This window comes from Bombyx mandarina, chromosome 17 (assembly GCF_030267445.1).
Source record: "Bombyx mandarina strain Sakado chromosome 17, ASM3026744v2".
In the NCBI taxonomy this organism is placed as follows: domain Eukaryota; kingdom Metazoa; phylum Arthropoda; class Insecta; order Lepidoptera; family Bombycidae; genus Bombyx; species Bombyx mandarina.
Genome location: NC_143223.1, coordinates 12,015,874 through 12,041,167, shown reverse-complemented (window position 1 = coordinate 12,041,167; position 25,294 = coordinate 12,015,874). Strand labels below are relative to the sequence as shown.

Below are 25,294 nucleotides of genomic sequence, written 5' to 3'. Positions count from 1 at the left end.
AGCAAGCGGACATCGCTCCGGAATGCTATTGTAACTGGTGTTGTTAATAATACAACACGACCAGACTACCGATTGTGGGCACTTAGTACACACGCCCTATTAAATAAAACTCAGAAAAACACAACCGTACGTGCCCTGTCTCTAAAACTGCCCGCCTACTTTCTTTTCTCATCGCAATATAAATAAAATACACGCCAATACAACATCCACGTGCTCTTATCGTAAATACATTCCACATTCGAAGCGGACAGGTCGATCCGTCGTTGGGGCCCGTGAAAACATTACTCTAAAGTCGGGCCCGGCTTTAATGAGAAAGTTCCGCGACCAAGTTCCAGAGATACGGCCGGACCCCGCAATTACTGGCCCGATAACCCGCTACCGACCGATGTACTTGTGCTCGAAAATCTTATGGCTTTAAAGTTTTATAAGACTTCATACCTTGTACACGAGAAACGTTCTGCATATAAAAATATAGTATTCAATATTACTGAATATAATACATAATACATATTTATAATATAGTTGAAAGGCGATTGCATGCCTTGGTGTTTCCCGAGCGCTATGACATGTCCTTCTTCAAACGAGGCTTATGGAGAGTATTAAGCGGTAGGCAGCGGCTTGGCTCTGCCCCTGGCATTGCTGAAGTCCATGGGCGACGGTAACCACTCACCATCAGGTGGGCCGTATGCCCGTCTGTCTACAAAGGCAATAAAAAAAAAAAAAAAAAGTGCAACGGAGATGCTAATGTTGTGATGGATGTGTGGAGTAACAAGAATGGACAGAATACGCAATGAATATATTAGAGGAAGTCTGAAAGTAGCATCTGTGACAGAGAAGCTAAGTGCGCGTTTGGGATGGTATGGATATGTGATGAGACGAAATGAAAATGAGGCTGGTAAGAGAGTGTTAACTATGCATGTGGAAGGATATAGAGGAAGAGACAGACCTAAAAAGAAATGGATAGATTGCGTGAAAGACGATATTTGTACGAGGGGATTGAGCGAAGAAATGGTATATGGTATGGTATATGATAGAGGAGTATGGTAGGAGAAAACATGTTGCGCCGACCCCAGGTGACTGGGCGAAGGGCAGGAGAATGATGATGATGATAATAATACATATTTATATCGTTAGTTCCGAACTAAAACGTATCAAATTCACGAACGCATTAGGTGATCCTCAAATTTTGTGAAATTTACACTGCGGGTTTTTCAGAAATATAAGCTATGATGGATCTATATAATATATTAATTATATCTAAGTAATTATTCCCATACCCTTCGAATTTAAGTAAGTTGTGATATAAGGTTCGACTCCGTCAAGAATGTGCTTTAATAATATTAATGGCTTTTCAATAGAATTCAATAGAATCGGTAAATCCAACAGTAAATCCAATCAACTAAAAAAATAAATTAAGAAACCGAAATAAAAATTAAATAACTTTTTAAGTCTATATCAGGTTTTTTGGTCAAAGCAGTAAAATGATTACGCTGTTATCCTTCCTTGATATCGGAAAAAATTTCGAAGTTAAACGGACGTCTTAAAGTTGGCTAGCTAGCTAGAAGGTAGTACTTTACTGGTGGTAGGACCTCTTGTGAGTCCGCACGAGTAGGTACCACCACCCTGCCTATTTCTGCCGTGAAGCAGTAATGCCTTTCGGTTTGAAGGGTGGGGCAGTCGTTGTAACTATACTGAGACCTTAGAACTTATATCTCAAGGTGGGTGGCGCATTTGTAGATGTCTATTGGCTCCATTAACCACTTAGCACCAGGTGGGCTGTGAGCTCGAACACCCATCTAAGCAATAAAAAAAAATGTTTTCGGACGTAGTTCTCTTTTCAATGGTCAACAAGGAACTTTTAATCTAAATTTTAATCAGAACGTTTCTACTCACCCAAAACGAAATTACGTAAGAATCAGATTCTTTGTATTCTTGATCGTAATTAGAAAGTTTTATTATGTGGTTTTTGTTTTGTCGTAGTGTGTTGTCGGGATCAAGCGAGTAGTATTTTTTTGTTCCACATTTAATAGTATTGATAATCACATGAGGTTTAAAAAAAACATATTTCTAACGGGGTTACTTATCGAATTTAATCATCTGTGATGAAAATGTGGAATTTAAAGAACAATCAACAACCAATGTATAATACTTTTCACTACCGGAGACGTCATATTTTTAATGAATTTGTTTTACAACTCCTCCCGATATTAGCACGGCACTTTATTGTCGACAGTGAATTGATTGGAGTCTTCACTCCTGCTGTTACTGAACCATCTGTGTGAGATATTCTAGTTATGCTCGCAAATTAGACTTGATTATCAAAAATCTCCTTTATCGTATCACATTTTGTTTCCAAATTCGACCCTGTTACAAAAAATTACCAATTTGGCAATAGCATCGTGTTCACTACACTTGGCCAACGAGCCTGATTGATTTGTCGTATTGATATATAACTGCTTAAAGTTCGAACATCTTACGCTTATTTAACATATGCCTTGATCTCAATAGAAGCGTAAAACATGTTAACATTTCTGTTAAGTTACAATACTGACCCATGTTTATTTACGATAGGTAAAACTTGTAATTATAGTTTGATAGGTTTAAAATATTATCATTTTACTACAGTGAACACCTAAAGGTATCTGTATCTATATATACATATACATATATATATTCGTAATTTTACATGAACTTATATTAATCTTTAAATTAAACTTTTACTTCTAATGAATTACACTTCTGTGCACTTCTGGGCACTTCTTATAACAATATTTAAAATAAACCTAGCCGAACGCGGAACCCTTGTCAAGAAAGGAATTTTTTACTTCCGATGCCTTTTTCGACGCTGTGCATATTACTTAACTTTAATCTCTCTGAATGCGTCTTCCGAAATAGACGAGATTGTGGAATTTACCCGCGCGAGTTAACAATACGATCTTAAATAAGTAATTATCAAAATTAATCTTAGAATGCTTCTTCTACCTTGCCTAGTAATGAACTTGAAGAAAATTGGTTTTATATCACTATTATTAAATCCAATACTACAGTTATTAAGCTGGTGTTACCTCCGGCGTAACTTACTAAGTCAAGTAACAATATCATTTCGTTGTAAATTTAATAAAGTCATCTCTTGAAGACGTATCTAGTTTGCATACGATAAAGCGAAATGCAAAATAAATTAGCCAAGCAGTGCACCCAGTTATAACGAACTCAAATGAAGCTTCTGATATTAAATCTTATTGGATTACGTTTAAAATTCAATTTGCTTTGAAACTGCGGGTCGCGTAATTGGTGAGATAAAGTTGCCTAAGGCAGGATATGTTTTTCGTTTTGTTTATTATACGACGTTAAAGAATGAAAATATTAACGTAATAACAATTAAACTCTACGATTTCATGACATAAATAACCTTTAGATACAGGTGAGATTAATTTAAGGTTTACATTGTTTTAAGGGAGGAGAGCTAGTGATATCATTGTCGACGTTTTTGTGATTTAATTTTAAGATATTAAATACCTTCAGAGAGAGAGAGAGAGAGAGAGAGAGAGAGATACCTGCAGAGTAAGCAAATAACGAAAAAAATGGCAAGGTAACTGTCGCAAGTTATTTGCAACTTCCAAAATCCAGTACATCAGTCGCGCTGCTATTTCAAGTTCCTTAAATTTATTCAGTTTAATTGTAAATAAGATTAAACGTAAAATTCCCTATCTTCAATTAATCACCTAAATCTTCGTCTTTTCTTTTCACCTTTGTTAATTAATTATATTTAAGCTGAACAGACAAAAGTGAATTACTATTTTTCAAAAGCTCGGTTGTTTTAAAAGGTACTTATTTTATTTGATGTTAGAAATGGAAATTTTGTATGTTTTCGACCCTTTTTAGGATTTAGAAGTGGCGTGCCTGAACTCTGAACATACAAGCTGTGGTAGTCGTGATAGAAAGTATTGTGAGCCTATACGAATAGATAAGTGCGTTCCGGTCTTAGCACCATGTGTAGTGGTAGAACAGTGTTACTAATGCGACCTCTACCACGAATCTGCAGGCAATATTAACAGTAAGGCCTTTTTTAGGAAGTAAGGATTACTGGTGGCCCGGAGGCCTCCAGTTTCACCAGAAGAGGTGGGCGAGCACGGGCTCATCCGGGAGAGGTGGGATTTGCTAGCAGCGTAAGATTTCCTGTACATCTAAAAAAAATCAACGGTATTTTTTGATGAATAAACTATTACGATAAAAGACAAAGACAACGGTTTCGTTTTGAAAGACCAAAACGTGCAATATTTCGTTCGACAATTTGAAGTTTCTAAATTTTAACTTTAAATTTGATGGACTTTTAAACTTTAGATATGATTGATTGATTTCGCGGTAGGTAGACTGTGTAATGAAAACGAATCTGCCACCGGTCTCGTTAATGTGGAGTCTCAATTAATCTGTTAATCGAAAAATTACTAAGTCTAGTCTAATAAGATGTTACGGTTAAAGACGTCTTATAATTAAGTTTGGAATAAATCTAGTTAAATCAAAAGGGTTTTGGTTCGAATTTCAGACAATTCGTAGTAGTTATATTGATGCAAATTAAGATTACGTTTTAATGTACTAAAACGCGAAAGGAGGTCACGGCTTATCCAGCATTAAGCCAATGCGGGGCCCATAGACAACACGTCATGCATATATTTACTTTTCACATTTACCATAGCCGAATATTTACTAGCTAATTTATTCGCCAGTTGCATTATATTACAGTTCAAACGCGTTACTGCTTTACAATAGAAACAGCTAGGATGTCTATTATTAGTCCAGCTACGTGCTTACTTAGAACAATTGATACATATGGAATTTGAAGATAATGATAGCTCCATCGTTTGATAAACCGAGCTTCTTATACTTTCACGAGAATTTTTTTTTATTGCCCTTGTAGGCAGACGAGCATACGGCCCACCTGATGGTAACCGTCGCCCATGGACTTCAGCAATGCTAGGGGCAAAGCCAAGCCGCTGCCTACCGCTTAATACTCTCCAAAAGCCTCTTTTAAAGAAGGACATGTCATAGCGCTCGGGAAACACCGTGGAGGGGAGCTAATTCCATAACCGGATGGTACGTGGCAAAAAATATCTCTGGAAACGCACTGTCGATGAACGCAGCGGTTCCAGATAATATGGATGAACTCTGCTCCGATGGCGGGAGGTGCGATGATAAAAAGGATTACGGACAATGATCCAAACGTAGACAAATCAAAAGCACTACCGTTTTAAAAAAGGCTTAAGAACCTTCGAATTGGTTATGGATAAAATCTTTTGACGAATAGCAACTACTGATTCCGAGAGGTATCGTTTCAATTCTCAACTAAAAATTTCTATGGAATAACGAAAATATAAAACAAAACCAATAATAATTGAAACTCATTTTCGTGAAACAGAATCGCCCCGCTGACTCTCGAGTATGTACCACAGACGAAGGTGATTTCGGACCCATAAGAAAGTCCCTGCAACTAGTCTCCCAAGAGGGCTATGATTTGACCGCACTTTCGGAAAGTTTTCCCGGTTTTGTTTCGTTCCATCGCCGACAACTTCCCCAAAATAAATCGTACATTTTTGTTAGGGACCACGCATACCTCCATTTATCTACCTGTTTATTGAGTGCGAAAAAGAAATACATATGGGGTAGATCTACCGAATGTTGACAGCTAGATTTCGTTTCGTGATGGATTGCCAGATATAGATGACGCAAAATATGACGAAGCAACTCCGATCACGTCTTAAGATATAGCTTGAGGTGATAAATCAAGTTATTTAAAAATAGCTGAAGTACATTTGTAGAAAAAACATATATATTTTAACCAAACACTTGTAACGTTGAATATGTTAAATATGTAACTGAGACACGAGCATTCGTAGCCTTATTCCATAAAAATACAACCGAACAATACAAAACTAGAACGAAGAAAAATATTCGATCATGAACAAAAGAATAACACAGAAGGAACACGAAAAACACTGACACAAATTCATCACAGGCCATCAAAAAAAAAGCGCACCGTGTAGAATTATTTTTATTTCCTCATTCGGCCATTACCCTGTGTATCCCTGACAAAAGCGGCCCACAAGTATTTGTGAGAAACCATGACAAACACAATTCTGAAGAATACTTATGTTATGCAATATCCATACTGCGTAAGATCGGTTTTATACTTCAAGACTATATGGATGTTAATCGGAACGAAAGCAACGATTTAGGCTTCTTAAGACAATGAAACTTTGAAGTCTGAGGATAGAAAATTCACCTTTATTATACCACTGCTACCTGCTATGACATGTCCTTCTTCAAACGAGGCTTGTGGAGAGTATTAAGCGGTAGGCAGCGGCTTGGCTCTGCCCCTGGCATTGCTGAAGTCCATGGGCGACGGTAACCACTAACCATCAGGTGGGCCGTATGCTCGTCTGCCTACAAGGGCAATAAAAAAAATAAATAAAAAAAACCCGTTAAGTCAATAAAAAGATTTTCTAAAAATTTCATCGATATCGGACCAACCATTCGGAGTCTACATATAGGAAACATACACATATCGACTTTTTATATACGTATAAAGAGGATTCGTTTTAGTGTTACCAAAATAGTTAACAAAACCATTTTTTTCCTATCTATTCTATATAGTAACCCCGAAGGGTTTTATTAGATTCGCAGAACGAGTAGGTGAGCTCACGAAGCTCAAACCTGACGACGTTGTTGACACTAACCCTAGCACGAGCAGTGCTTCGCTGAATCTACCACTGGATCGGAAACGCGACCCACTGAGAAGATCCGGCGAGAAACTCAGTAGGCTGTGTCTGTGGGTTAATTTACTCGCAGAGCCCTTCGTCGCAAGCAACGGATTCGTCGAGAACTGAATCCGTGTTAACCAGTGTATCGAAACAAGAAAATTTAGCTTTTAGTCAATTCCACATAGCCGATTTCACCCACATTAATAAAATTATCCTTATAGATCGCAATGACCAGGAGCTATTCAAATGCGCATGTCAGCGATTTATGTGATTTATCGACAAAAAAGTCGTTCTTTAATATTCGCAAAACTAAGCGCTGTGTGAAGGAAGACCAGCAAATATATTAGGCAAAGGGAAAGAGATTGGAATGAAGCCAGAAAGTGGAAAATCGATGGTGGTTTGACGCAGGACCGCCGGTCGCTACAAGAAATATAGTGCTAACACATAAATACGAATGCCGAAAATGGGAAAAATTCGGTTTCCGAACAGACCTACTATGATTTACTGCGTGTTATCGACTTCATAAATAAATTTGAGTGCCACTGGATTTGTAGTGTGCTCCGCAGATTTGAGGATCTTCCTGAAATCTTGGTTCGTGTATATATTAATATCAAGATCTGTATATTTAGTAAACTTAGTTTTCACTAGATTGTTTTAACTTTATTGTTGAAAACGTAGATGGAAATTAATTATATAATATAATATTATTATTGATCATAATATATATTGATTATAACTTACTATTAACTAAATATTGAACTCTATACCTAAAGTTTTATTCATCCAATCATCAAACCTTTTATAAAATATTCATCACCTCATTTCAAAAAAAACATTGCTTCATAAAATTTTAAGAATACAATTTAATAAAACAAAGAGTGACTCGTAACCGCATAAAAACGAAACGAGAAATTTTAACTAGTAATCATCAAGAAAAAAGTCTGTTTAGGCTGGCAACCCGCTCATAAATCCTGAAGTCCCCCCTACAAATCATTATAAATTTACGAGCTCACAAAACAACAGCGGTATTACTTACTGGCTTAATTAGTGAAGTTGTTCATTATTCAGTTATCAATATGCAGTAAACGTGCTTCAAGAAAATTAACAATCAAGAATTTAACAACATAGTTTTACTATAATTAAAATAGTGAAAACTTGGAAACCGTTTGTAAATTGGATATAAAAAAATACCTTTCCAAACCATTTAAAGGTTGTTTATTTCTATGGGTGGAATAAATAACTCGGAATAAAAAAGTTGTCCTGAAGATCATAAAATTGCGAAATCTTATACATGGTGGGAGAAATTATTTTTCCTAGTTGAAAAAATTACATTCGCTTTGAAATTTAATTAATGAAAATTGTTAACCCTCAACATTGAACCGATTCGAATGGCAACCCTAAATATGACGTACGAGGACGTTGACCCCGCTGAGACGCCTAAGGGCCGTAATATCAATCGTAGTTTAAACTATGGAGTTCGTAATCTACGGAAAAAGTTGATCGATGGCTTAAACCTGTGTCGTAATATCAATTCGAAAATGTGGAGAGATCAACTAAACTTCGATCAGTGCTTTTTTCATGGCAATATTATCAGTTTCGTTCACTATCCATTCATTCTTTTAATCATTTTTAATAATAAGGCAATAATTATACGTGACAGTGACGTTAAAAAGAATTATTCCAATTTTAAACATAGTAGGTACCGTACTGATCGGGATTTTTAAAATTGTGTTGATAAAATATATTTATTAATATAAGCAACAAAATGAGTGAAAATAAGAAAAGAGTTGCGAATTTTACGACTGCCGAAACGGAACTTTTAACGACGTTAGTAAAAAGATATTCGAATGTGTTAGAAAACAAAACAACAAACGTTGTAAACAATCAATTAAAAGAAGGAACATGGAAAAAGCTCGCAGAAGATTTCAATAGCTCTTCTGGAATGTGCCTAAGAGACGCGAAAACTCTGCGGGCTAAATACGAAAATTTAAAAAATACCTTAAAACGAAAATATAGTAACCATAAAAGAAGCCTTTATTGCACTGGAGGTGGCCCTGGACCATCGCAGGCTTTAAATCTAACTCAGGAAGAGGAAATAATAATGGAGCTTGCTGGGCCAAGTGTGGAAGGATTGTCTCCACGATTTGATTGTGATAAGGTACATTTCTACATATTAAAAGTAATAATATTAATACCTACTTCAATATTTTGAGTATTCTAAAGGTTCTTTACATTTTGAATCCTTATCTGGTTTTAGGCAAACTTTGCATAAATTATATACTGGGCTAATATAGATTAATCAACTATAATTATGAAAAACTAAATGTAACTAGGTCAAAATACTACAAAGTATTTTCTCAATCAATGTTTATTATATATCACATGCTTTTTTTTAGATACCAGAATGTAAAGAAACAATTATAAAACTTCCAGTGAGTAGTGAAGTAGAAGATAATCCCGGAAAGGAAAATAGTCTACCGACTGATGACTGCAGTGTGAACATGGTTGGTTTAATAGTTATTTGTTATCTATTTAAACTTCTAATTAAAAAAAAACTGAAATAAATTAAATACTAAAAATAAACTACAAATTAAAATTAATGTAGATAATCTGGTGCCAGGCTACATGCAAGTACATTCCCTATTTGTTATTTTGTATACTAATTATTTTCTATGAATTAATATACTAATATCCCACAAATATCTCACTGCTGGCCTTGAGCTTCCCATTCATGAGAATGGACAGTATACCCATAACCTGTCCCAAGTCAAAATTATAACATTTGCTTTATTTTAGATGGACAAATTTAAGTTGCACAGCCAAGACACAGCTCCAGTTTCTATCAGTTATTCAGAATGTACCCCCAATCGATTTATTCTGAAAAAAAAACAGTCAACACCGTTACGAAAAAATCCAGAGAGTTTGAAGAGCACAATGGAAAATTATGGTGACTTGTCACAAAAAAAAAAGGATCTAGCTATTGCTCAACTAAAACACTTGGAAGAAAAAGGAAAACAAGATAAAATAGAACATGAACTTAGATGTGAACAAATAAGGGACAAAGCCCAACAGGAAAAAAAAGAACATGAATTGAGATGCGACTTGTTAATGTTAGAAATATTGTTGAAGAAAAAGGAATTAAATAAATAAAAAATAAACACTATGTAAAAGTTGTTTTATTTGTAAAATTATTACAATAATTAAACTATTTCAGTTTTTATAATGCAAGATCTGTTTATTTAATGTAACATACTAAAATAACTATTTATTAACAATTGTCTTTTTAAATGATTGTTGTTATCACTATTTCCGTTATCAACATTTATTGGGTGGCTAGACAAATCTATTGAATTTTCTATGTCTATGTCTAAACTTGGAATTCTATCTCCGTTATTTATGCATATATTATGCAAAACTGCACAGGCAACAATAATGTCTTGGACTAACTCTAGATTTACTCTCATACCAATTGATAACACAGGAAAGCGTCTTTTCCATATTCCAAAGCACCTTTCTATACAATTTCTAGTGCGAATATGAGACTCATTATAAAGTTTTTCTGCTGATGTCACTGGATTCTGAAGTGGTGTTAATAAATAGTTTTTCAATGCATACCCAGCATCACCAAGAAGAATATTTTGTCCCATTTGTCCTGATTCGAAAACAGCACACAAACGACTGTTACCAAAAATAGTACTGTCATGACTAGCACCAGGCCACCTAGCAACAACATCCAAAAATTTTAGGTTGGATGTACATACTGCTTGGACATTTAATGAAAAGTATCCCTTCCTATTTCTATAATGCTCTGAATTTTGCCCTCCTGGGGATTGTAAACGAATATGTGTACAGTCTAGAGCACCATATACACAAGGAAATCTAGCAATAGAATAAAAGCCAGTTTGATTTTGTTGCAGTTCAATTGGCGAAAGATGAAGTTTAAGATGGTTAAATCTGTTGGCTGCAATAGCTTTTGTTACTCTTTTAATTGTTTTTCCTGCTGTAGTTTGGTGTACTCCACTGAAATCTCCAGCTGTTATTTGCATACTTCCAGTTGCATAGAATCTTAGTGTAAGCAGGAGTTGGTTCATTGGGGACAATGCATTGTTCCTGAAATAATAAAAATCAATATAATGAGTTAGTTATGACAAGCAATTACAAACATGCAATGAAATACAGAAATATACAACTATTATATAGCATGTGTTTACCTACTGAACTTCTACATGTCCAAAATGTATAAGTACAGTAGGTATACACAGGTTAAATATTTTTTTTTGGTAATTTACGTATTCATTTGGAAAGCAATTTATTAAGTATTCGATTTTTATATAATTAAAATAATATTTACCGTGAAGTAGGATGACGAATTTGGTTTTCAATTTCACATAAAATAGCTTGTGCTGATGTTTTGGAAACACGAAAACGCCGTATGAATTCTATATCGTCCCACTCATACCATTGATTGTTTCTTGTACGAATAACGTACGGTCTACTATAATATATATATAAATAATTTAAATCATCGATATCTGAATCTGAATCACTATTGTAATATTCCATATCACTGGTTAATATCAAAAGCACCCAAATACAAAATCTTTTAACGTTATTTACAATGACATTAGATGACATCTAAACCATGAAGGAAGGTTTAATCGCCCCTCTGGGAAGGTTTAAACTTATTGATAGTTTAAACTGTGTTGGGTCGATGATCTGTCATTGATATTACAAAAGAAACGAAAAGGACAGATTAAACTGTGTTCTCTAGTTTAAACTACGATTGATATTACGGCCCTTAATCATTTAGCCGTTCGAAGCTTCCGTATTGAAATTTGCGGTTTTTGGGAGCTCTTTCATCTTACAAACAGCGTTCACAATGTGTGCTGTGAAAACTTCATACTGCGGTTTCTGTGTGTCGAACTAAATGATGATTGAATGTGTTGTTTATTATTGATGTAGGCGGGTTTTCGAACGACAGATTTAAGTCGATTCAACTGAGACGTGCCTGAGAAAAAGTCGGGCGATTTCATTGAGAAATAAAAAATAAAAACACGTGTGGCACTTGGGGACTGTCACGGTAAAGCTGTTGCATAGCATTTTTAATCAATTTATGCAATTATAATTAGAAAGTAATAATTGAATACTAAAACAATAATAAAATAAGACCACGCTATATTTGTAAACATTAACTAAAGCGAAACATTAACTGTCCCCTTCAAACTCATAAGTTAGACCGCGCGAGAGAGAGATGGGCAGACTTATGTTTTCGTTACGGAATTTCTTGATTCGGTCGCCGCGCTCAAAGACCGCGATAAAATCTATGCAATAGCCTAAAAATTCTAATACGGAATACGTACTTAATAGATGATAGAATAACTTTCACACAGAAGGAATTAATATTGTGTTTAAAAAAAATAAAACCCGAAAAATCCGTAAATACCTATGCGTAATTATCTATTGGCGGTCTTATGCATTGCGGCATACACGGATAGGCGCTATCGTCCTATTTTATTTTTGTTAAGAAGCTTTCATGCTGTTTAAAGGATCTGTCAACTATTATACAATACAATTGCAAGGCCGTCCTTGTGTTCTAACATAGACAGCGGCATTCTCGCTGCAATGTCTATGCGCTTCGGTAGTCATTTAACACCAAATGAATTATCAGCTCGTTCAACAATACAAGGCAATAACAAAAATACTTTTCGTCTATCTTGAAGATACGAAGACAACAATAAACCAATTTCCTTGTAAGCCTTCTATTTATTCACATGCCATTAGAGCGTCGGAAACTTAAATCTACTTTTATCTAAATTCGCAATTATTTGAATTGACAGCTTCCGCGTGGAAGTTTTTACAACCCTACCTATAACCCTTCTTGATTATGCCCATGTCGACCACACGTCCATAACGGACTGTTAAACCGAAAAACCGACGTCCTTCCCTTCATTAATGACGAACCTGTAATTATCAAGGATGCCCACGTTTAATACCTGTTAATTAACCTCTGAAACATTCTACGGAAAATACCTTTTTTCTTTCTTTCTAGACCCGCCCGCCACCCTTTCATTTTCAATCAAACGCTCCTTTGCACCTTAAAATCCAATTAAAGGCTCGCACCATGTCTATTAAGAAGGATTTAATTAGAATCTACAATAGTGAAGGGTTATGACGTCACTAAGGGTAGACAATGTAACGCCACAATGGTTATGAATTTTCCGGGTTATGTTGTATTTACGTCATGCTATTACGGATTTTGATGTTCAATTATATTTATTATCTTTGACAATAAATATCTGTAAGATCCAAACACCATTAAACAAGATAACTCTCAAAATATAGGTATAGGATAAATAATGAATTTTTCACAATCATATGCGATAATTTTTTTATTCAGAGGTATTTTATTTATAACTAGTACTATTGTTTGATCTCTCTTGTTTTTTCACTATTGCATTATATTGCGAATACCATGTTTCGAGTATTTTACCAAAACTGTGACAAGTACTTTTAATTATGTTTACGACTCGCGAAATCTGAAGAAAATAGTGGAAAGGTGTTATATCAATTAATAATTTGAAAACTCAAACATCTAAGACAACATTTCTTACAAATCTATCTAATAGTTAAATAGTTAAAAAAATGTCTATGCGACTGGATATTCGCTTCTCCTCGCGCGCTTTCCAGTTGAGAATCAAAATGTCTATCTGATATTAGTTTTTCTATATACTTTTAATAATTATTTAAAACTATAAAATACAAGGGAAAAGTTTATTTCAAAAACTTTCTTGTGAAAGTCTTGTATCGGTTTTTTTTGCATTCGCATCAATATGTTTATTGTAGTCGCGTCTTTTTGAATCATCTTCACAGTGCCCACCTTAATGACGAAACAAAACAATGAAGAAACAATCCTACATAATCTATACCAATAGATCTTGCTTTATTTTCAAACATGCACAATTTAAAAGTAACATGACTATTCTTTAGAACCACACAGGTAATACCGAATTGGAGTTTCGTGGACCGACTTTCGTACAAATGTCTTGATACTTCAGGAGCTCGGCATCAAGCAGCGTCTATTTGGTATAGTACAGTCTCGAATTGTGAATTTCTTCGGACACGTTTCGCGATGAGATGGCCGGTCCATAGAACGCCTCGTTGTACAGGGAAGCGTTGATGGTACAAGACCGCACGGGAGGCCACCATTGCGGTGGACCGACAAAATTAAAAATGCAGTGGGAGGTCCCCTAAATGAGTGAGAATGGCCTCGAGCAGGGAGAGATGGCGCGACATCGTGAGACGCATCAAGTCTACCCCTTCCAACACTACATGACGATCACGACCACTCTGTCAAGAGTGACACGACTGAGAAGAAGAATACCGAACACAACAATACCTTCCATTATTAACACTAAACATGCCAAAATGGGTCAATTGAGCCATTTTAAACTTTTGGATTGAAAATGCGAGCATCATTTTATATCTTTTGCACATTTAACTTCATGACTTTTTCTTATCAATTAATCTAAAGTTATTATACAATTTCTTTGTTTTGGTTTATTTATTTTGAGTAATGCTTGTCGTATACCATTATCTACTCTCTATGGTAGAAATAGGTATCAGTAAGTGTTGGTATGTTTAAGTGTTAAATTTCCTAAAAAAAACTTCGTTATTTCACAAACAAACCTCTCGGCATGACGTAGGCTAAGTATGGCGTTCACACTGACCTGTCCTGACTGCAGGTAAATCTGATCTGATTTTGATGTGACGTGGGTACAGCTTTGTATTTGATAACACGTCGTTGCCTTAGAAACTGAAGCATGCGTGTCAGCATCAACATATTTGAGGATAGCTGTGATTTCATTCATGTCTTTCAATGCGAAAGGACTTTTGTGTTGTTGACGTTAATGTTTGAATTTTAATAGCGCTAAGAAATCGATGCTGTAAAGGTTATGCGTATCCGCTGGAACAGCCTTTAAACAATACGAGAGTAGTTGAGGCTAAGACTTCATGTCTTACAGGGATGGTCGATATATGTTGTAATTGTTGTGAGACGTGAGTTCGTTCACCCGTATACCTTCCTATAAAAAAAATCTTAACCCTCGAAATTAAAGCAAGAGTTTATAAAAATAAATGTATTTATTGATGTTTGTTACTCTTAACTGTTAAATAAGTGCATTTATTGATATAAATGTTAATAGACGGACTTTGATGTAACTTTAGAACTAGAATGTAACTTTAGAACTTAGCTAAAACCTTCTATATAAATAGCGTATCATATAGTATCAATGGTATTTTTTCATGAAATTAATGTTTTCATACAATTATTATTAGTATGGTAGCTCCCGGTCACCGTCCTCGTCGAACCCAACGCTTGCGACGAAGGGCTCAACGAGTGAATTAACCCATAGACACAGCCCACTGAGTTTCTCGCCGATATTCTCAGTGGGTCGCGTTTCCGATCCGGTGGTAAATTCTGCGAAGCACTGCTCTTGCTAGGGCCAGTGTTAGCAACACTCCCGGTTAGAGCCCCGTGAACTCACCTACACGTTAAGGAGAAGCTGAAATAGCCTCTCAAGGCTATTAGCATAGGTAGGAAAAAGAAAAGGGAGCAGCGTCAGACAAGATTTCACCAACCTTATGCAAAATAAACTATCAATTACATTAAAATTAATATATTAAATAATATTCTAAAGGTTGAAAACAAGTCACCAGGACCTATGACGTCCAAACACAGAGCCGTAATAGTGCTTAACCCATATACGAAGTGACTGGCTTTTGGCCAAAACATTCGTTCACACACAGTTTTATCTGTTCCTTCGTCTTTTAAGTCAATATATTTTCTACAGACGCAGCAGTTTTTCGTATATAAATCTCTGTAAGTTATGAAAAATCGTATTGGGGATGGTATTTGATTTTTTTTCCGCTCTATTATGATTATGGGTTGGATAACTTGAGTAACTGAATGAATGAGCATTAGTTTAGCGAGTGCCAATTGGTTATATGTTACTAGGACTACGATATATAATCCAAACATTAATGCAGGTTGGTTTACATCAATACATATAAAAAAAGGTTAACGTCGCCACTTAGCTGCCTCCTTTAGGGGACCGCGGTCTCTCCACCGACGCGACCTGGATATCCAGGGACTAAGTCCTCCCCCATCGCCCATCCCCGTTAGGGATGGGAAATTTTGCCCCGCTGCAGTCTTTCCCCTTAATATAACGTAGATAAGAGATTTTTTAAATATAAGTAGGAACAGATTTAGATAGAAAAAAATGAAACTTACATGCGGGAGTTTAACTCCGGCAAGGCGCATCGCTCTGTTACGAGGATTTATTAGAAAATAAAAAAATAAAAGTTTATTTAATTCCAATAATTAGGACATTTGAGACATTGAAATTAATTGGGGCAAGTGTCACCGGGAGCGCGGTTAGAATTGAACTGTGTGATCTATCGGCAACTTAACTAAGCCGCATTGTGTTGTGCACCTTACGTTGCATTTTAAGCATACTAAGAATATATAACAGCTCGATACGAGTAGGTGTCTTATCCATTTTATTTTTTATGATTGAAGAATTACTGGCGGCCCGGAGGCCTTTCACCAGGACAGGTGGACGAGCAAAGCCTCAGCCAGGAGGGGTGGGATAGCTAACAGCTGCCCGAGCGCCTCCGAAAGAGACCTAACAACTCAAGAGCAACTGCTTCGCGAATGAGCGTCTTATCCCTATGGCCAAGTCTACTTCTATCTTATATGAACTACGATAAAAACTCACACTATCCGAGTCAAGTGCTGCATGCTAATGAACATGATTTATTCGTGCTTGATACAAAGTAAATACCAATTTCCAAATGCAAGGATAACTTGCAGGACAGCTGGTGCGTTCGACTATTAATAAACATTCGTAAGCAACTAAGTACATTTTGGACAGAACACAATTTATGCCGGTCACGATAAAGTGTTGATACTCCATGTAAGGCAACGACGGAATGAGGACGTAAAAACTATTAAGTATTCGCCATGAAATATGAACGCAATCAAGTGTACATGTCGGTATGTTGATGACATTCGTAGCCGGAGTAAATCGCAATCAAAGAAGAAGAAAGATGCGTTTTATACAAAAATAGACGGTAGTTCATAAAAAAAATATTATAGACGAATAACGTCAATAATCTCAAAAACTACGTCAGTATTCGCAACGTCGGAAATAATAAAATGGCAATCAAAAACACTAGAAAAGAGAAATCGTACTAACAATTTTAATTATGTTTGAATTTTACTAAGCAAATAGATCGATTGATATCGTAAGGAAATTACCTACTTGATTGCTTCATTATTATTATTTTTATTGCTTAGATGGGCGGACGAGCTCACAGTCCACCTGGTGTTAAGTGGATACTGAAGCCCATAGATATCAACAACGTAAATGCGCCACCCACCTTGAGATATAAGTTCTAAGGTCTCAGCATAGTTACAACGGCTTCCCCACCCTTCAAACCGAAGCGCATTACTGCTTCACGACAGATATAGGCACGGTTTCGAAACATTAGTAAACTTTATGTCGAAGATATTCTATAGCAGACAATCAAAAGATGTGAAACAACAAGTCATAGTAGGCGGGCTGAACATCCATACAGTGCAATCAAAAAAAAACATTGCTTCGACACATACCTTGTGCTATAATAATGATGACAGTTTAATTATTCCAAAAACGAACATTTTTATGTTCTCTATAACGATTGACAACTTAAACATCGTAAGCAATCATTACCATAGTATTATTTTACCTCTCATCTACATAATTACGAAACTTGACAAATCTGTACATGCCTCAATCAATATTATTACATCCCCTACATAAAACGAACGGACCACACGGAGAGATTAAAAAAGTCAGGTTTTAATTGAGAATGTGTCATTGCAAGTTGCGAAGTTTGAGCTCAAGCGACGATTGTCCTCGTGAGTTCCAATGAGGGACTCGATTTGACGTGCACTCAAAGAAGTTGAAGCTCATTAATTTCTCTCAAATCTCTCTCTACCAATGCCCCGTAAAATTCATTATTAAATATCCTTGTTTATGGGGGAATATGTTGGTTTTTTCTCAACAATTTCTGATGATTCTAATTTAAATAACATATACCTGTGCATATGTGAACTACAAAGCTTAATGTTAGCGTTTTGTAGTGATCGAGCAAAAAACTTTAAGACAACAGTCACAAAACTTCAATTTTTAGTAGGTATTTTAAGAAAATCCTCGTGTAAGCTCCAATTTTTAATAGGTATTTTAAGAAAATCCTCGTGTAAATAATAATATTCTCCAATTTCGTCTTTGTATCTACAAACAGACAAACATTTAACATTGTCTAGACAAAACCCAACACTAAAAGCCACATTAGTTTCGAGAGCTTTCCGATTTACTTCCACATTTGCGGTTCTATGAGCTCGATTTATCAACTAAAAACTGCAACACAAAGCTATAAGTCGCATCGTACCGTATAAGTACATAAGTTATAAATCGTATCATACACAATGCATTTAAGACCAGAAGATGATATACGATGAGTCTATTTGGCTATTGTTCAGAACACACAAGTACTTCGCCTATGCGGCTAAAACATGCGGGCCTATCCCGGTCTTATATTTTTGTTTAATGGCAAATGACATGTTCTTACAATCGACTACCTAAATTAAAATTGACAAACTTATCGTTCTGCAACTATCGCCAACAGCCTTTTGAGTAGCTCAATCAATTATTTCAGCATCATCATAATCATTAGCCCATAGTCGCCCACTGTGGACATAGGCCTCTCCAAATGTATCCCACTGAGCCAGGTCTTCGTCTCTTCTTGTCCTGTTCCGTGGTTCTCCATTCAATAACACGGTCTGTTCCATCGATCGTCAGTTCTACGGCATGTGTGCCCAGCCACCTGCAACTTCATGTCGCTGATCCTCTTAGCCATGTCGGTAACTTTAGTTCTCTATCAAATAACCTCTATTTATTTTAACCAAAAACTTCACTGTATACTGCATAATACAAAAGTCTACCTAAGGTATCTAAAAGAAATAACGTTACAATGCTAAAACACACATAAAGAAATCGTATCTCTCTAAAAGCTAATTTTGCTATTATGATCGAAATTTCAATCTACCCACGCGCTGCCTCCTAACAGGGATAGATGGAAAAGTTCAGTGAACGGTAACGACAAATCCAATAAAGAAGCTCGCCTCTAAGAAATTTATGTTATTGACCCGTATTATGCGAGTGACGTGTGAAAACTGGCCACCAAACCGTTTATCGTGGACCCTCGAAATTATCAAGCCCCAGTGTCACTTGTTTGTAAGGCGACTTGAGGGAGACATTCGCGGAGAGCTCAGTATAGTTTGGTCGTGTTATTGATTATTCTGCCGAACACCTTTTCCGATGCGTCAGCCATCAGCCCCTCAGAGGGAGAATGTTCTACATATTACGTGCTAAACGGCTCTGGATGTGTGCCGTCATTTTTGTGATTTATTGTCCAAGGGATCGGTTTTGTTCAGGCGGAGCATGAATATTGTAAAGGAAATTTCGGATTTGTTTCGGAAACATGACACTCCCGTTGAAATATTACCATGATGTCTTTGTCGAAGGTTTCAAAAAGGTTTCACGACAGACTGCATTAGTTTCTTAGATGTTCAACACCAGCTAAGTCCATCGGTCCTTATTAATAACACAAAAAAGAGATTGTTGTTTGTTTAGTTTTTCCTAAAATATTTAGAAAAAAAAACAAATAACCCTAACTTTCTTCTTGGATTTACGTAGCTTCCATCATCATCATCATCATCATTATCCTGCCCTTCTCCCAGTCACCTGGGGTCGGCGCAACATGTTTTCTCCTTCCATACTCTTCTATCATATACCATTTCTTCGCTCACTCCCCTCCTACCCATATCGTCTTTCACACAATCCATCCATTTCTTCTTAGGTCTACCTCTTCCTCTAAATCCTTCCACATTCATAGTTACGTAGCTTCCATGATAAACATAAATTCAAAAGCTCAATGCGCAAATGTTCTGCACTTTGTCGGAAAGCGTACAAACAAATCGTATTTCAAAACAATCACAACTGGATTTGTAACGTGATACCTCCCAGCCCATGATTATCTGCGGCCTGGGAGAATATTGACAGACATAACATGATACCTATCATGTTATGCAAATTATTAGCGGAATGATGAAGTGTTCTATGGCAATACGCTAATAATAGAATTACACAATCGATCGAATATATACATAATATATATGTCGTGGATAACGACTTTTAGTAATATTAAGACGGTGGTTTTGATTATTATTTTAAATGATGAAATGTTGTTTTGGTAAATATCACAAAATGAAGGGTAGACTACGTAACGCCACAGTATAAAATGGCGGTACGTGGACAGAGTCGTGGCATTCCGTGTCAGACAGTCATTCCGTCCGTCTCAGTCGGTGAGTCTCTGACAGTCAGTCAGTCAGTCAGTCGGTCTGTCGGTATGTGCAACGAAACTGTCGGTTTATCCTGTCATTCTGAAAGTTGTGTGTGTTGAGTTTCAATAATTATTATTCAAAAGTGTTTATTGACTTTTTATAAACTGTGTTCAATCAAATACGAGTGATGACGGAAACTACCGCTCAGCCATCCCTGGCGTGTGAGCCGACATATATATTTTATTACTTATTTGTTACATAGTGTTGAATGGTTACCGGAACAGATAGATATCACTATATGGTAGCCTCATCCACCTTGAGACATGAGATATGTCTCAATTTTACAGCACAACGCCTGTACTGCCCTTCAAAATAGGGTCAGAGAAGACGCCCTACCAGTATAAGAAAATTAATGATAAACTCTTAAATGATACATTATTACTGGTGGTAGGACCTCTTGTGAGTCCGGGCGGGTAGGTACCACCGCCCTGCCTATTTCTGCCGTGAAGCACTAATGCGTTTCGGTCTGAAGGGTGGGGCGGCAGCCGTTGTAACTATACTGAGACCTTAGAACTTATATCTCCAGGTGGTTGGCGCATTTACGTTGTAAATGTCTATGGGCTCCAGTAACCACTTAACATCAGGTGGGCTGTGAGCTCGTCCATCCACCTAGCAATAAAAAAAAAAAAAATTTGAAACTTCAATTAAAGGAATATCGACAATACTTTAAAATTTAAGCCGCGTAGATCATTCTAGTATGGTGGATATTAATATTCTTTTACATTTCAACATAACTATCGATGTTCATTGTCAGATCTGCGTTACTAAATTCATAAAATTATTTACGTAATGCTTACCTACGATTAATGCCATTTATCAAACCAGTAACAACATAACCATTAAGAAAATAACCTATATTGAAGTCGTATTTTATATCGCAAAAAGTGAAATTAAATATTTTTTATGATATTCCCAACGTCAATGCATTTAAAATTTCTTTTATCGTATTTTTCTGGAGCAATATACGCAAGTACCGTCATTAAGCAAATAATTGTTGACGATTGTAGGATTATTTTATATATGTATTTAAAGATAACAGAGTTATCGACACAGTTCAAACAGCGTAATGAAGTTTGATTACGCAATATTTTAATTAAACGACATTACTTTTTGAAAGGTGAAGGTTTTTATATAAAGATAAACACGTTCAATGTTTTATTTTACTGTGCAAATTTTTTTTCAAATACTACACCAACAAAGCTTCATTGAAATAAAATCCTTTTGAGATTAGGACGTAAGAAGGCTAGCAACATTTTATTTGTCTATTCTGTACTGAAATACATTAAGCAGTAATCTACAGGAAAATATTACCTTAGCTTCAATGCTGGACGTTTCATGGTAAGGTGAGCGAAATATTTTATATTTAAGATTTTTGATAAAATATTGACTAATGTACCAACATCGATCGATCGAATTCTAAATTTGGCGATAGTGACCGGATTCCTCTAATATCTATTAGTTAATATCTATACTAATATTATAAAGCTGAAGAGTTTGTTTGTTTTAACGCGCTAATCTCAGGAAGCACTGGTCCGATTTGAAAAATTCTTTTAGTGTTAGATAGCTCATTTATTGAGGAAAGCTATAGGCTATTTGACATCACGGTAAGGCCAATACAAGTGGAACACCAATAAAGAATATTTCAAAATAGGGGTTTAAATAGCTTCTTAACATTCTATAATTCAAAAATATTTTCACTTTCTACGTAAATGAAGTGGGGGTAAAATTTAGTGTTGTCAAAGTAACTATTTAACGCGGACGGATTCGCGGGCAAAAGCTAGTCTCTAATCAAAGAGATAAACTAGCTGTCGTTCGTTGTTTGTTTTTGTCACAAAACGATTTCTGAGACCGAAGGAACCAGTTAAACATTTCAATAATTTCATGTTCATCTTTTCTTCAACTTCTTAAGGCATATGTATGTCGTATCACTCTTGTCAGAGCGGTCGTGGTCGTCATCCAGTATAATTGCTGTGGGCAGATGTTAAGCGCCTCACGAGCAATCGCCACTCCTCGCGGCTTGTGGTGAGCCTCGTACACTCATGCAAACAGCCGCCAACTGCCGACTTGATGTAGTCGGTCCATCGCATGGGCAACCTACCACGCGGTCTGGTGCCTTCTACTTTAGGCTTTTTTTTTCCACTGGAGAAAATCGCCGTGGTATGGATCGTATTTGGGAGTTGAACCTCACTAAAAACTCCTGCCGCTCACAGGCGGGCGCCCTACCCCGGACCGGGCGGGAACCCAGTCGGAGCTATTGAGACTGCGGGACAGGGTTTACGCAGAGCATATTACATCCATCCCGCCGTCCCCTACTCAAGGCATAGCTCAATTTAATATTGTTTGTAACGATTGTCCATTTCAAATCGTCCCTTCAAACAATCTTCGTGATAGATCACGGTTTCGTAAAAACTATCGACATGTAATTGACTCGATACGTTCATTTACGAAACTGTTTTGTGTCAGAGATGCAGCGTTGTTGTGTGTGCCGAGTTTGTAAAATTTAACAATTCGGTTTTGACAGAAGGAATTTTAATGGACTTCACAAGAGTAATGTTCGCAACAAAATACCGGATCTATCATAGATTTGTGTAAGCCCACAAAGCCATTATTCTATTGGCTTATCTTGAAGTATGCACTCAATCAATTATAAACAAAACTAATATAGCACCTGCTCCCCCCGTTGTAAAGGACAGACGCGGGCCCCGTCCTCGGGGAGTCTGATCAAAGGAAAGTAGATTTATATCTAAAACGATACATAAACCAAACTTCCGGGACGCGGCACTTTAGGAATCTTTGAACTTCATGTAAAATTTAAACAATGCAATCAAAGCGCGCGAAGTTCTGAGCAGAACGCTAACAGTCTAAAATTTGGATTCACGTTAAAGTGTAAACTTTGGTCTTCTACATCGCATAGTGCTATAGATATTTAGCTATAATTTTAGTCACTTTAAAAACGCTCACTGCTTCGCGAAATCGTCTGTAGGAATAAATTTAGATTATTTTTTTTATTTTTTATTGCTTAGATGGGTGGATGAGCTCACAGCCCACCTGGTGTTAAGTGGTTACTGGAGCCCATAGACATCTACAACGTAAATGCACCGCCCACCTTGAGATAAGTTCTAAGCTCGGTATAGCTATATATAGGCTATAGTTACAACGGCTGCCCCACCCTTCAAACCGAAACGCATTTCTGCTTCACGGCAGAAATCGGCAGGGTGGTGGTATCTAACCGTGCAGACTCACAAGAGGTCCTACCACCAGTGATTACGCAAATTATAATTTTGCGGGTTTGATTTTTATTACACGATGCTATTCCTTCGGCGTGGAAGTCAATCGCGAACATTTGTTAAGTACGTTATTCATTAGAAAAATTGGTACCCGCCTGCGGGATTCGAACTCCGTTGCATCGCTAGATGCGAATGCACCGGAGGTGCCTTTAGGCTACGACGACTTCAATTTAAATTTAAACAATTAACGATAAATATATCTCGATATTTTGGTGACTTTCTTTTCTCTTCTTCGGAGACTTTGTGATACGTTATGAACGATCCGAGAAAATGTTTAAATTCCTGAAGAAGGCATCTCAATTCACGATAAACCCACGGCACGGTACTTATCATTGCGTCCTCTTACCACGTTCTGTTCGAACATTGTCGTTACATTAAGGTTAAGGTTTACAACTGCCATCAAACGCTTAGATACATTTCCAGCCTCCTCTGTATTCCACAACCGAGCGTGCTCCGTTACAATAACAGTCTTCTTAAATGTCGGATCTATACAATTAGGTAATGCAGGGCGGGGTATCTTATGTCAAGAGCTAAGGTAATGAGGAATATAAGGAATATAAGGTAATGAGGAATTTTACGGGTAGGACCTCTTGTGAGTCCGCGCGGGTGAGTATCACCACCCTGCCTATTTCTACCGTGAAGCAGTAATGCGTTTCGGCTTGAAGGGTGGGGCTGCTGTTGTAACTATACTTGAAACCTTAGAACTTATATCTCAAGATGGGTGGCGCATTTACGTTGTGGATGTCTATGGGCACCAGTAACCACTTAACACCAGGTGGGCTGTGAGCTCGTCCACCCATCTAAGCAATAAAAAAAACTATTGTGTATAGTTTCATGTCATGACTATCCTACATTTTTGTTCACTTCCGCCTTGCCAATTAAACAGGCGGGCGACGCACAAAAAAAAATGGCGGTCTTCACTGGTTGAGCGAGGATAGAAGCAGGACGTTCTTTCGAAGTGTACCGGATAAGGTACATTATGTACTCCTAAATAAAGCGAAGCCTATGTGAAATTATATAGTAATAAAAAGGAAGAATAACTGAACATCGTTTGAATTTTTCGGCGAAAGCCAAAACATAGTTTATTATTTTTGCTTTCTTTTTCACAATTTTATATTACTAGAGGTCCCGCAGTAGCCGAAATTCGACTATAATTAATTGGAATTGTAAGTTTGTACACTATTATGATTGTATTTTATACTTCTATAATCACAAATTTCGCCAAGACTACACTATAAAAAATATTAACAAAGGCAAACAATATTTAATCTATTCTCAATTTGACAACAGACGCCAAGAACAAAAGTTTGACAATAAATAGTAGGCATGCGTGTATGCGTCAAATACATGGTATATATATAGTGTGTGTAATGTTTTCTTTATTGATTTAATGTATCTTTTATGCATTATTTAAAAAAAATATTAGCATTGTGCACTTCTTCTCTATGTTCTCTATAAGTGTGGAAAATTTCATACTCCTCCGTCTGCGCAATTTTCGTAAAAAGGGATACAACGTTTTTGCTTCACGTATTAATATATAGATGACAGCTATTGAAATTGCGTACGTGATCCATCTCATGTATGTGTACTGCGTTAAAAAAAACAAGATCCTCGTACACTCCCATACAATATGAGTGTCAGATAAAAAACCTACGCTTTCACGATAATTTTTATTTATCGCATATTTTCGCATTGTAAACGTGAAATTACTTCCGCGTGATGACGTCAATCGAACATTGCACACC

General features: G+C 36.5%; 2 protein-coding genes across 2 annotated transcripts in view; one reads left to right on the top strand and one right to left on the bottom strand.

Moving 5' to 3' along the window:
- The window catches only part of ckn (CRK like proto-oncogene, adaptor protein), a 331,376-nt gene that overhangs the window by 259,615 nt on the left and 46,467 nt on the right, over window positions 1–25,294 (bottom strand). The window lies entirely within an intron of this gene.
- Window positions 8,764–9,905, top strand: LOC149501156 (uncharacterized). The gene is made up of 3 exons (XM_089734097.1): window positions 8,764–8,913; window positions 9,152–9,259; window positions 9,552–9,905. Exons 1-3 carry the CDS (start codon window positions 8,857–8,859, stop codon window positions 9,903–9,905), a joined length of 519 nt encoding a protein of 172 aa, XP_089590223.1. The 5' UTR covers window positions 8,764–8,856.